The sequence below is a fragment of the Dasypus novemcinctus genome, chromosome 10 (assembly GCF_030445035.2).
Source record: "Dasypus novemcinctus isolate mDasNov1 chromosome 10, mDasNov1.1.hap2, whole genome shotgun sequence".
In the NCBI taxonomy this organism is placed as follows: Eukaryota; Metazoa; Chordata; class Mammalia; order Cingulata; family Dasypodidae; genus Dasypus; species Dasypus novemcinctus.
The window spans coordinates 106,160,834-106,175,166 of NC_080682.1; the positions used below are offsets into that span (position 1 = coordinate 106,160,834).

Here is a 14,333-nt window from a genome sequence, read left to right on the forward strand (position 1 = left end):
TAGTTCATTTCTATTAAGCTAACATTGACTGACTCCTGTGTCAAGCCCTGTGCCAGATTAGTCAGATTGGATTCTTGCTCTGTGGGAGGCAGACATAAACAGATAGGGGGCTGTGGGAGCCCAAAGGGGCACCTAACCCTGCCTGGGTAGATCAAAAAGAGCTTCCGGAATCCGCTGATACTGAAGGTGATTTTATTTTTTTACTGAGGTATAACTTATATTACTTCAAATCACTTTACACTTTCTGGTCCTCAGTTGCCTCATTTGTAAAAAACGGCTAGAGGCACCTGTCTTGTCTAATATAGATATATCTTAAGAGTATTGAAATTGATTTTTAAGGAAGGTTCCCCAGAAATTTTTCTAACTAAAGTGTTCAAAACGTTCTTTTATTTTCAGAACCAGGACCACAGCGAGAAAGTTTCAAAGCTGGTTTTTGTCACTCCTCTGCAGGCAGCTCTGCACTAAGGAACCACTCCCTTCCTCAAGGAAGAAGCTTCCAATGAAATCTTACCCAATCTAAAAAGTTCTCCCAATTTTCTAGGAAGATGCAATTTCTCTATTTTCTAAACCTTCTAAACACTAGATATTGTATTATTCTTTTGGCCATCATGACCATGTAACTACTAGTACCCTAAACTGAGTAAATAGCTCCTAGAAGACAAAGACTGTCATTTTCACTGAATACTCTGTGCCTGGCACTTGCTGAAATGAACTACCATTCCTACAGTGTTAGCACAGGCTTATGCATACAATACGTGCCTACCCTGCACTAGACTAACTACAGACTACTACTAGACAGGGCTAATTGGTAAACACAGTTATATCTAATACCTGAGAGGCAAAACAGTATAGAGGAAAGAACATGGACTTTGGATCCCAAAATCACTGGATCCTAATTCTGGCTCTGCAGCTTATCAATGGTATAACTTCAGGCCATTTTACCTTTCTGGCTTCAGTTTCCTCATATGTAAAATGAGTACGTACTGTAACCTATTTATACTATAATCCCACTTGTGGTAAGGATTAAACAAGATAATCAATGTATGAAAACTAGAACAGAATCTGGCACGCACACAGATAATACTCAATATATTATTGTCAAATTACCTTGCCAAGCTAAATTTAAAAAACATAACTTGCTGTCTAATTGAAAAGTATTTTTGCTTTTTGCAATGCAGAGGGTTCCTCCTAAAAGTTACTTTGAGTATGAGTTTTGTTTCTATTCCAAAACAATAAGGACATACAGCATAGTCTGATAGAAACCAAAACAGAAATGATGGAGCTTAGTAGAGAGGCCAAACCAAAAGACATATCCTGGGAAATGGAAGTAGCTCAACCAGTTGGCTGCCTGCCTACCATATGGAAGGTCCTGGGTTTGGGTCTCGATATCTCCTAAAGAAGATGAGGAGATGCTGCACCCACTGCCATGAATTAAATGTGGCACTTGCTCCAATGAGCTAGGTGCCGCACCCCACAATGAGCAGATGCCTAAATGAGCAGATGCCACAAGCCAGCAGACACCTCAGTCCATGGGGAGCAGCTGTGGCTCAGGCCATTGAGCACTTGCCTCCAATGTGGGAGGTCCTGAGTTCGGTTCCCTGTGCCTCCTGGAGAAGGTGAGCAAACACTGAGTAGCAGATGAGAACCATTGGGTGTGTGTGGAGAAATAAATTTTTTAAAAAAAGACTATACTACAAACTTCTTGGTTCATAAGGCTATGACTGGCTTTCATAGCCATCATACATGTCAGCCATTCATCACAGCTGTTTACAGATGGGGATTTCAAGACAGAGAAACAGTAACTTGCTCAAAGTTACACACACACAATTTATTGGCTGGGGAAACAGAATTCAATATATTACTAATAGAATATAAGCAAGATGTTTGGCTGTTTTGTTCATTGCTACAGTCCCAGAACCAAGGACAATGTCTGGCACTCAGCAAATGAGACATAAGTTTTGTTGCTGAATGAATGGACAAATGAATGAATAAGGCCCATGCTCTTAAACAGCTCAAATCTAGTGGAGAAGAAAACCATGCAAACAATTTTAATACCATGTGATATATGTTATGATTAAGAGGGTAAAAGTGTTAGGCAAGCAAATGGGAGGGAGGCCTTTAGGTCAAGGAAGCCCTTAGAAGAGTGCTGTCGAAGAGAAAAATTTAGGAGAGATTACAAGACTAAATGAAAGTAGGGCAAGGGTTCTTTGTGCCACAGACTCCTTTGGTAGTCTGGTGAGGTCTGTGGGCCTGTTCCTGAAATAGAGTTTATAAGTTGTTTTAAACTATTTTTTCTGTAAACCTATAACTGCTCTAATAAAAAATTAATGCATAATGTAAACTACATAGATTACAAAGAAATCTAATACACTGACATAAGGTTATTAAAACACTAAAAACTTGGTAATACAGTAATGTATGTGCTTTATTAACACATAGGTTTAATAACTCCTGTTAATTCAAATTAATGATGGGTATAAATGATATTCAAAGATACTGGCAATAACTCTGGTACTGTTAATATAATAAGGGTTTATTGCTACACTTGTAATAGAGGAAATGTTAAATTTCAAGTAGGGGTTAATAAAAATAAAGATGTAATTATTTTCCTATCCAGGTTCACTGACTGAGTTTTATCTATGGACCCTTTGGAGGTTTATGGACCCAGTTTTAAGAACCCCCTGGTTGTAGGTACATAATGAAGGGGGCCTGAGTTGGTGGGGATGGAAAAGAAAGAAGAGATTTGAGAGAAATTTAAGAGTGAGAACAACCGAATGGACCTGATGATTTGATGGTAGATAAGGGAAAGAGAAGTATCTTTGTTGATACTTGGGTTTTTGGACTGGGGAATTCAATATATTTAAAATTAAGATAATTGATAAGGTCCACGGTAAGCTCAGAAAGACTTTCACGGTGCTAACACCTTCAGGCTGGCAAAAAAATAATAATTATTGATTAAGGTGGTTAACATCTCTTACAGGTATTGCCATGATTTGAAATATTAATGAAAGCAGAATAAACAGAATATCCAGAGGAGCCAGACATATATTCTTGGATACAAGTAAGCAGAGCTTACCTTTCAAGCTTAAGTGCATTGCTCTTTCTACCAGGATACTGACTGCAAAAGTTCCAGCCAACTCAGTAGGGTCCTCCTGGGCTGAGCAGACTTCAGCTGTGGGGCTGCTGCAGGGGACCTGGGCAGGAGGAGACTTCTGGATGCCATGAGGGGGAGAGAGCTGGATCTCATCCCTTCTGGAAAGAGGCTCATCCTCACTGTGGCTGCTGACATCCATGGAGTCAGGTTCACGAGTAGGTCCGGGGTGTGGGGAAAGAGAGGATAAAACCACATGAACTCGCAAAGCAGCTCCTGAGAGGTTAGATGAATTTCGTCCGAACAGAGGATACACGCCTGCAAGATGAAGGAGGAGAATAAGGCCGGGAACCAAGAACACTCTTGATAGAAATACTTGCTGAGAGTGCTTAAGGTCCTCTCTTCTTTGACAGACCTATAGGCCTGAATATACCAATCTGCAAAAGACACTGAAATTGGCACACAGTGCTAGCAGTTTTACCTCATCTCTACTACCTTCAACAATGGAAAGTAGTGAAGTCTTTGATTTGAAGCCAAAGCCAAATGCCTACCAGGCAGGCTGTTGTGGAAGGGATTAATATGCTAAGGCCCTCTTGTAAGTCTAAGATTAGATGAAATCTTCTCTTCTACATTCCCATAGGCTCCTAGATCTTCTCTGCATCAGAAAGCTACTCTTGTGCTCAATTTAGCCTTGTTTCACCAACTAAAGAAGTTCTGGAAAACTGGCAGTAACCCTGAAGATTATTCAGAAGGGAAATAGGGGTGGTGATAGATAGAAGGATAAGGGAATTAATATTTGTTGAGTGTTTTTCATGTGCCAGAATTTCAGAATGAGTATCTTAGAACCTGTCTAAGATCACTCTTCAGTAAGTGGCAGATTTAACCCAGGGATTTGAAATTTACTAGCTTGCTGAAAATTAAAATGAGATTTTATTTATAAGCAGCTTCAGAATCTCAAAGTTTGCTTTCCAGAAAAGATTTATGTCAAAATAGGAAAATGGAGTTTATTGATTCATAGATGCCAATAAAATGGAATCTTTCCTGTCTTTTGATATTTTTCAGTAACCTGTTTTCTTTTATTTTTTTAAAGATTTATTATGCCAGCTCCACACAGGTCAAGGAGGCCCGGGGTTTGAACCGTGGACCTCCCATGTGGTAGGCAGATCCCCTATCCAATGGGCCAAGTCTGCTTCCCCTGTTTTCTTCTAAATCCAACATGTAAAATTATTATGATCATCATAAGCAGAACACAAGGGCAAGTGATAGTAAGTTACCCAAAAGCAACATAGTTAAACCCTTATCTTCAAGAATCTTAACAATATATAAAAGAATGGTTGGGTAGATGATTGGATGGACTGATTTACTCATTCAAAAAACATATCAATGCCATGTCTTGTGCAGGTCTTGAGGATAAAAAGCTTAACACAGTGGGATGTGGAGAAGTCTGAGGGAAAGAGAGGATTGGGAAAGTTAAATACTGCCTCTAGTATCACTCAACAAAAAGGGATATTTTTGCTTGAGTTCTCACAGGATTGCTGGGAAGACCAAATAAAATGTCTGAGAGAGTGTCTCACATGGTGCTTGACACAAAGTAGGTGCTCAAACCACTAGAGCTGAGCCTGGCTCCTCACTTACCACTGACAGTTAGTGTCCTTGCTGACCTCTCCCCGAGCCTGGACATGTCCACGTAGGCTGAGCCAATCCAGCTGTCCGTCTGGTGAGGCCTCTCCACACTATCATTGCCATATGCCCGCCACACTTGTATCTCTAGTCTCTCCTCCCTGAAGTACCAAAGCAGTGATGGGCCCCTAGTGACTTCTGCTCTTTTGGATGCCTTGAAAGTAACCATGACCTGTTTTTTGTTTGTAGATTCCTTAGGTTTCCTGAGAGGGGTCCAAAAGCCTTCACGGTCATATAGCTTGTAGCGGAGATAGCAATAGGTGTTCTTATGAATGTACTTTTGGCCGGCAAGCAGCACACAATGGATGGGCAGCCAAAGCCGTGGGGTGGAGATGGTGACAGTGGCTGGCTCCTCTTCGTTCATCTTGACAGGATCTGTCAGGCTGTTCTGGAAATTCCAGCCCAATAACTCGGCAGCTTCCAATACCCGCTCTCTGTCTCCAGGATGGGTAAAGGAAACTGAAACCTCCAGACCACCGACAATCTTCTGCATGAGTTCTAAACTGTGAGGCAAGACACCATCCTCTGGAAAAATTATAGGATACCACCCTGTGATCCCTAATGGGGAAAAAGAAAGATTTTCAATATTGTCTTAAAAATAAAAAAATAAAATAACTTTCCTCATCCCAAAGCCACTATCATTTTGGTCCAAGACAGAACAGAAAACATGTACCTACAGTAAAATGGAGTCTTAGCTTTTTCTGACCGCCAAAAGGCAGTGAAATATGGTAGGAAGAACAAAGGCTAGCAGTCAGAAGACCTGTGTATTTTTTATTTGCTCAGTCCAAAATAGTGGTTCCCTTTAGGTAAGCTATTTAGCTCTCAGACTCAGTTTCCTTACCTGACATATGGGAAAATTAATGCTGATCTTGCCTATCAAAGTTGTTATGATTGTCAAATAAGATCATGGTTTTGGAAGAACTGTGAAAGAGAAGTGCCATAAAAACTGTGAAATGGTATTAAGAACTTAATGGAAAAGGCACGGGACAACAGTCAGGAGATTTGGACTCTACATCCAGGTCACCCACTAAGGGAACTGCCACCTAGTGAGCACAGACCAAGGACAAGGCACTAGATTTCAAAATAATAAAAGCTAATCTCTAAGGCTCCTTTGGGCTTGGTTTAAGTAACTTCTCATCTTTGGGTATTAATTTTTCCACAGCCTAAAATACATGACCAATTTTTTGGTCGCATATCCCTCTAGCTCTAAAGAAAGCTATTATCCTCAGAAAAATGCATAAATGCATACATATATACACAAAATTTCAGAGTTTAAGAACTGCTGTATTAAAATATGCCTTTAGCTCCATGATTCTAAAATTAAGATTACTGTTGAGAGTTAATGAAACTGTTTCTTTAAATAGGATTATTAGCAGGCAGCAACAAAACAGAATGTTTACTTTGGAATAACTCTGAATACAAAGATAAATGATTACCCCAAATTATTTAAAAGATTTATTTCCCAGGGGTTAATTTTAATGCTTACAGATGGAACTTACCAGATGATACTTATTCCATGACACTCTAGTATAAATTTCAGGAGGAAAAAACCTGAGGCATCCTATGTGCCCAGTCCTGTGCCAAGATATTTCACACACATAATTTTATTGACTGCTTCAATAATCTTGTGTAGTTGATCTTATTATTTCCATTTTTACAGAAGAGGAAACTATGGGTCTGGGAGATGAAGTGACTTGTTCTAGATCACAGATCTGAAACCCTGCATCAAGATGCAGAGACTTCTCTGTGGCAGGCACACAGGCAGTACCTGCTCATAAAGTGTGATGGCTAATTTCTTGTGTCAACTTGGCTAGTTTATGGTGTCTGGTTGTTTGATCAAGCAAGCACTGGCCTGATAGCTACAGTGAGGGCATTTCACAGATGAAGCAGCAGCTATAGTCACTTGATTGCATCTATAATCAAGAGAGTAAATAGTCCTCAGCAATGAGGAGTGTCTCCTCATCCAATTAGTTAGTAGAGCAGAACTGAGGATTTCAGCAGTAAGAAAGAAGAATTTTTGCCTCTTCAGTCAGTCAGCTTTTCCTGGGGAATATAACTTCACTTCCATTGGAGTTTTCAGCTTGTGGTCTGCTCTATAGAGTTTAGAAGTGCCAGATTTCAGAATCACCATTTCTGAAATTTTCAACTTGTGGCCTGCCCTACAGAATTTGGACTTGCCAATCTACATGGTTACGTGAATTAATTCCTATAATAAATATCTTAATATTTATATATAACATATCCTCTTGGCCTGCTTCTATGGAGAACTCTAATATATAAGGGTATCAGTCAAATTTTAATTTGCAATTAAACTTGGGAGATATGTGACAGAATTCTGCAAACTAGATTACACAGCCCTAGGGGGAAAGATGAGCAAGGGAAGGAAAACTAACATTTATGTAGTCCTTACTATGTGCCAATGTGCCAAGTATTCTATATATCTTTTTTTTTTTCCATTTATTTCCACCCCCCCCCCCGCCCCCCCCATTCCCTGTGTTGTCTGCTCTCTGCGTCCATTCACTGTGTGTTCTGGGCCTGCTTTTATTCTCATTAGGCGGCTCCAGGAACCGATCCTGGGACCTTCCAGAGTGGGAGAGAGGCGATTACTCTCTTGCGCTGCCTCAATGCCCCTGTTCTGCTACGTCTTATTTTCTCTCCTATGTGTCTCTCGTTGCGTTATCTTGCTGCACCAGCTCTCCATGTCAGCCGGCACTCCTGTATGGGGCGACATTCCCACACAGGGTGGCTCTCCTGCACAGGGTCGCAGTCCCAAGTCGGCTGGCACTCTGCGTGGGCCAGCTCACCCTCACCAGGAGGCCCTGGGGATTGAACCCTGGACCTCCTAAATGGTAGACAGGAGCCCAACTGGTTGAGCCACAGCTGTTTCCCTATATCTTATTTCATTAATTCCTACCTTGCAGACTTGTCAGAGGATTAACTTCCTCTATCCATGAGATGAGAAAACTTATGGGGCTGAGAGAGGTCAAATCACTTGGTAATTAAGTTGGATGGGAATAATATTTTCAGACTGCCTTGGTGGTTATATCTATTCTTTTGGGCCTTTAATCCCTACTCTTATTTCTTCTTCATAAGAGAGAAGAGCATAGTGAAAACTGATGGGTGAATTTGGACTTGACTTCCAGTCCTACCACTCTTTGGCAAATTACCTAACTTATTATCTCAGCCTAAATTTTCTTGTCTGTCAAATGAAAATAATAAGATCTTGAATGCCAGGGTTATCATGAGGTTCTAGCAAGATCTGAAAAAAAAAATTTTTTTTTTACCAAGTGCTACACAATGTAATCAATATTGCCATACTATTGTTAGTATCACCTTTCCTAGAGTAGGATGACAGTACAGTGTTTTGAGCTTTTCTGCTTTATTAGAAGACCTTTAGAATGATTCAGAGAAAACTTAAAATGCTTCAGAGAACCTTTGTGGTACCTGGGAGAATAAGAATGTTAAGGGGTCATGTTTTCCTTTTCTTTTGGTTCTCTTGCAAGGGAATCAAACAAGATGACATATTGTAGGGATGTGAAAGGAAAAGGGTAGGATCAGAGGGTGATAATCCAGAATCCTTACCAGATCGCTTCACCAGTAAGTCTTTTGTTGGAAGCTTTACTATTCCGAGCAGATAATCTTTAGGTGGCTGGATACTGGCTATGTCACTAGCTATTAAATCAAGGAAAAAGGAAAAATTATTTGGTGGTCTACTGACCCAAGGGCTTATGTTTATAGTATTATTCCTATACATACACTCACTGACTCCATGTTGGAAGATACATTGGAAGTCATCTTGCTCACATCCCAGTCAAAATCTGAATCCCCTCTAAAACATTTTTTTAATGAAATTTTATTTTGAAAAAATTTCAGACGTACAGAAACGTTTCAAGAATATCACAATCAACTCCTTTGTGCCTTACACTTGGATTAACCTATTAATGACATATTGACACATTTGCTTTTCTCTTTCTCTCTCTTCTATTCCACTCCCCCTCCACATATACACAATACACTTTCTTCTAATCTTTGCTATACCCTTCAGAAGTAAATTCCAGAATTACCTCACTCCTAAATTCTTCAGCACATCTCTCCCTGGAACAAGGGTGCTTCCTCCCCATGTACATAACAGCGCATATATCAAATTTAGAAGATTATATGTTGATATGATACTATTTTCTAATATAGGCATATTCAAAATTTAATGCTTATCCCAATATTCTGTCATTCATAGCAAATTAAATCTAATTAAATTAAATTCTAATTAAATTAAAATCTAATCCAGAATTATGCATTGCATTTAGCTCAGATCACACACAAGGCAGACAGTTCAATTTGGTATAGGTGGGAGAGATGGGTGGGGGAGGCCACTACAGGTAGAGGCAAGAGCATGAAGATGGTAAAGTATGTGGTAAATTCGTGAAAAGAGAGTTATCCCAGTTGGCCAGAGTATACAGCAAAAATAGAAGAGAGAAGCAGAACATAAGGACAAACAGGTAAAACTGAAGAACAGATTACAAAGCAGTGATTTTGACAGCTTGCTGCAAAAAAATAACCCAGAGAACTTTAAAAATGCAGATTCTAAGGATATATATTCCCTGGATATTCCGACGGATTTGGGTTGGAACCCAGCAATCTGAATTTTAAAAAGCTCCTTAAGTGATTGTGATGCCCAGCCAGATTTAGGAACCACTAGTATAGAGAGAAGCTCTGAATGCCAGGCTAAAGTCGAAGAGTCTACCCTGAATTTAGCTGGCAAGCAAGACAATGAAGATTTCTGAATAATGGTGTATTATATAGTTAAAGTTGTGTTTTAGGAAAAATCACTTAGCAGTAGTTTGCAGGAATACTTTAAGAAGAAAGATACCTGAAAGAGATCACTTTGGAAATTATAACAGACTACTCAAGAGATAATGATGCCCTGATCCACAGAGAGGCAAATAAGAGACCTCATGGGTAGGATCCACAGAAATTATCACCTGACTGTGAGTTCTCTGAGTTTCAAAACTCAACATATTTTTTTCTTGTATTTTTGCCACCACACCCCCAATCCCTCCTAAGCCTGGTACCCAATAGTTTCAGGAAAAACTATAAGCGCCGAACATATACTTATTTATTAATTAGATATCTCTATTGGAGGAATAAATAACTCACCACTAATTACAAACTAACCTGAGACAATTAGAAAAAGTTGTTATTAGAAGTCTGACCATAAGGAAATAAAGTTATTCAGTTAAAAAAAATTCAGAGAAGCAATGTGAAGCTTAAAACATTCACTGGATGAGAATTAGGAAGCATGCCTTCTAAAATTCTGGCTTTCCTAAAAATCTTTCTGTGTATCTTTGGACAAAGCACTTCCCTTCTCTGTGCCTCAGTTTCTTCGTCTACCTAAAAGGGATACCACCACTTGCCTACCTACATTTGCTAAAAGATTACATGAGTTGGGAAACCCCTCTGGGGTAAGGGATGGGAGGTAAGTATGGTTTTAGCATGCTGAGAGTTATCAACATTATAACATTCTGGAGGAAGAAAGCCACAAAGTAAAGATCTCCAGAGAGTTATCAGAAATAAATTCTTTCTGCTTTCCACAGTCACCACTAACCTCCTCCTTTACCCCTCCCCACAAAAGAAAAAGAAAGGAAAAAGAGTTTAAAGGGATAAAATTGGTAATAACACTTCTTTCTGAACTTTTCCAACTAAGGGGAAAATCTTTGGGCCTCCAACAAGACATATGAACTACTTATTTCAAATCCTAGCAAAGACAAGGACAAATTTGGTGGCAGTTGGATGAATAAGCTGCCTAGATATAAGCAGAAGAGACTAATTAATTTGAGTATATGATGGTAGGTGAGCCTATCACCACCCTTTCAAAGAAAGGAAGCTCTCAAAAAGGTTGCTATTTCTATGATCTAAAGTCTTGGAAATTAGGGGGAAAACCTTCACTGTTCAACAATATGGAACTGATACCCTGTAGCTTATCCCTATTATGGCGGATTGCAGTTGTATGTACCTGAGAGAAACATATTCTTAAACTTAATCCCTTCCTGTGGGTGTGAACCCATTGTAAGTAGGACCTTTTTGATGAGGTTACTTCAGTTAAGGTGTGGCCCAGGATGGGTCTTAAGCCTGTTACTGGAGTCCTTTACAAGCAGAATGACACTCCGGCAGATAGAGAGAAAGCCACAGGAAGCAAGAAACTGAAATTCAACAGAACCTGGATGAGAACAGAGAGCCCAGGAGAGGTCACTATGTGCATTGTCATGTGACAGAGGAGCCAAGGACCAAGGATCGCTGGCAGCCTACTTGAGAATGCCAGTCTTGAGGAAGAAAGCATTACCTTGATGACACCTTAATATGGATTTTCTCTTAGCCTCAAAAGCATGAGCTAATAAATTTCCATTGATTAAACCAACTCACTGCACAGTATTTGCTTGAGCAGCCAAAGGAAACTAAAACACCTTTAAATGTAGTACATTATTTTTCCCCCCAAAGATTATCTAATGATTTAGGAAAGGTTTAATTATAACGGTAATGAAAAGAGCAGGATACAAAAAGTTATAATCTAATATAAGCATAGAAAAAGATTGCAAGGTAATACAGAAGTGCTAAGAGTGGATATCACTTGATGGCTATAAGTTATTTAATATACTTTGTGTTTTCAAAAGTTTGCATAAAAGATATTTTATATTCATGAGGTAATAACTTATATTAGTGGTGTTTAAAATCCAGGTATAGACTACAATCTAGAAAAAAATCAAATACAATTTCATGATAGAAACTGTTTGGTAGTCAATAAGGAATTCTTGGTTGGGTAAGTCCTTGAAAGATTTTTAATTCATCCATCTCCTTGCTTTTGAGTAGAATTAAAATTTACACAGGAAGAGAGCTGTATATTAATAACAAAATGCTAATGTTTTCTTCCCTCTCTACAGTAATTGTAAGAAGTTTAACTTCCTAATTATCACACTATAAGTTTCTTAAAGATAGATGTAGTGTCTTCTTTTCCTTCCCTGTAGCTAATACATAAAAAATTCTAAAATGATTGATCTTAAAAATGTCCAGAGTGATTTTCAAATGTATTTTGATACTATATCCCAGAGTTTTTTGAGTTTTCTAACAAACATCTTGAAAGGCAGCAGAGTAGGGACTAGAACCCAGGGCAGAAGTTGCCTGACCTATAATTCAGCTGCATGCTCTCCCAAGTGACCCCTAAACCACACACTTATACTTGTTATATGGAGTATCATGCTGTCTCCCCGATTCAAGTTTAATGAAGACAGAGACAGTCACTTGTTCACTGTCACATCCCTAGCAACCAGAGCAGTTTACCTGGCTTATAATATGTACCCAATTATCTGTTGAACCTATAATGAAGGGCTATACCATTCAAAACTGAGTCTTTTTTAATCCTGATTGTGATGAGTCATCTTGTACTCACCTGACTTGGTATCTTCATGATAGACAGCAAAAATGACCTCTGCAAACTCCAACAGCTCTGCCAGAAAACAGGCCTCTCCACTGCAGTACTGAGTTACCAAGTTACATGTGAACTCGGTGTGATGGGAGAATTCAGGGCAGAAGGAACAAGCCACAGGGCGGGTTCGGCGCTGTTCTCCCTTGGGCAGGAAGGAGAGATGAGTAGTGACAGAGGCGTTGACCCCAACTGTGGCACTCAACTGCAGAGTGGGTTCCTGCTCAGCCAAAGCCCTGTAGGAGAGAGGGGTGGGAATGAGAAGGAGACTGATAATATCAGAAATTGGCTTGATTACCTAGAAAACATCTCCACTACTTCCATGAGGCCACCAAGAAGATTCACTTGCTTCCTGAGCAGGCTTTCTGGCAGTGCTAGGATGTGCTTCTTAGTAATCTAGAAGTATGTGCATGGGGGTGGGGTAACAACATTTATCCGCCTACCAGTGACACTCTGAGGACACTTCATTGTACACTCAATGCCCTTCACCAAAATACCACCAGGAATCAAATATAGTTGAACAAGTTGGGTTTACTGCTCATTACAATGAAGGAGAACATGTACCATAGGGAACCATGGGATGTCTTAGTAAGGTGTCAGAAAGGATATTTAAGATTGGACTCCCATTAATGATATTGGGGAATATTCAAGGAACTGGGGCTTTGCTCAAGATTGGTTTTCTTAATAAGTGTTATATAGAAGGAGAGAAGCGCAGAGTAAGGCTAAAGCTCGGATTGGTAAAAAAGCCACTATAGGGGGATGTTTGGCATTTTTGTGGTTTGCACAGTGACCTTGTTTTTGTCTATGTGTAGAAAAGATTAAGGAGTAGTATTTTTTTTTTTTTATTTCACTTCATCATGGTCACACAATAGCCTTATCTGATGCTGGTTTTCTGTGAGATTGTTTATGTTCAATAGGAAAACACCAAAGCCTAGCAATGATTGTCAGACCAGTTCCCAGACCTCAGGGACTGCTTTTTCACCTCAACATAGATGTTCCACGATTACAGATAGAATCTCCCCTCCTGTAATTGACATGCTCAAAGAATAGTCAAGTGTCTTTCATGAGTGAGTACAATATGAGACAAACTCCTTACCCAAATTCCCCAAGGGGATAAATGTGACATTTAGGCAAACAGGTCACCTCTTTTAGAAGTAGTCCCTAATGTTCCCAAAGAAGACTTAGCAGTTTCTTTCTGTTTAGATCTTCAGGTACTTGGTATATACCAGTAAAGGGTAGTAATTGGGAATTATACAGATCTGCAACAAGTTATTCAACCTCTTCCAAGTCTTGGTTTCCTCTTTACCATAACATAACATAAGGATAACATAAGAATACAACAAATACTAAATATGTATGTATACTTGGAAGCTTACTGCAATTTGCAATTTTGTTTCTAATGAAAAAAGGGAAACAACCTAAATGATCAATTAAAAAAGACTGGTTAAGTACATTATATTGTGTCCATACTATAGCATATTATGATATATAGCCTAGGAAAAATTGAGATGGAAATAAAACATTAGCAGTGGTTAAAATAATGAGGAAAACAATATATTTAAGGTGCTGTAAGTTAATATATATGAAGAAGAGTATTTGCCTAGAGGCAGGGAAAGCACTCTTAATAGGGAACTTTCAGTGATAGCAGGGAAATGGCAGAAAGGTTTTGGCCCCAAGTTGATCTAAATTCATTCGTTAATAAGGATTTATTGACCATTTTCCCTGTGTGTCACACATTGGGTTCAGAGCTGTATGTATAGTAGTGAAAGAATTACAATTTCATACCCTTGTGCAACTTGTGGACATAGTGGCTATGTCCAAGGAAGTTTACTCACTCTCAGTTAAAGATTAGGTGAGTTAGAAGAGGCAAATGAATTCAAAAGAACTGTCTTTTTTACATAGACACTGAAAATGTATATTCAGGAAGACCACTGGCAGGTAAGATGAGGGTTGGTACCTCTGAATAGAGTAGGATGACTTCAGAGCACCTGCTATCTAGAACAAGAGTGAGGTTTCAAAGGAGAGGTAAGTTTAGAACACTAAAAATTCCTCTCTCCAATGAGAAGCAGTGCAAAACTTGTTTCTGATTTT

The 14,333-nt window shown here is 39.2% G+C and overlaps 1 protein-coding gene across 3 annotated transcripts in view; it reads right to left on the reverse strand.

Annotated features, from left to right (window-relative positions):
* Positions 1-14,333, reverse strand: part of C2CD3 (C2 domain containing 3 centriole elongation regulator) — a 187,621-nt gene that overhangs the window by 70,004 nt on the left and 103,284 nt on the right. For all 3 annotated transcript variants that reach the window (XM_058305935.2, XM_058305936.1, XM_058305939.2), the window contains exons 21-24: positions 12,210-12,478; positions 8,354-8,443; positions 4,727-5,329; positions 3,077-3,409 (exon numbers count right to left, since the gene is read on the reverse strand). In XM_058305935.2, coding sequence (XP_058161918.1) covers positions 3,077-3,409; positions 4,727-5,329; positions 8,354-8,443; positions 12,210-12,478 — 1,295 coding nt within the window. The remainder of the gene's footprint in view (positions 1-3,076; positions 3,410-4,726; positions 5,330-8,353; positions 8,444-12,209; positions 12,479-14,333) is intronic.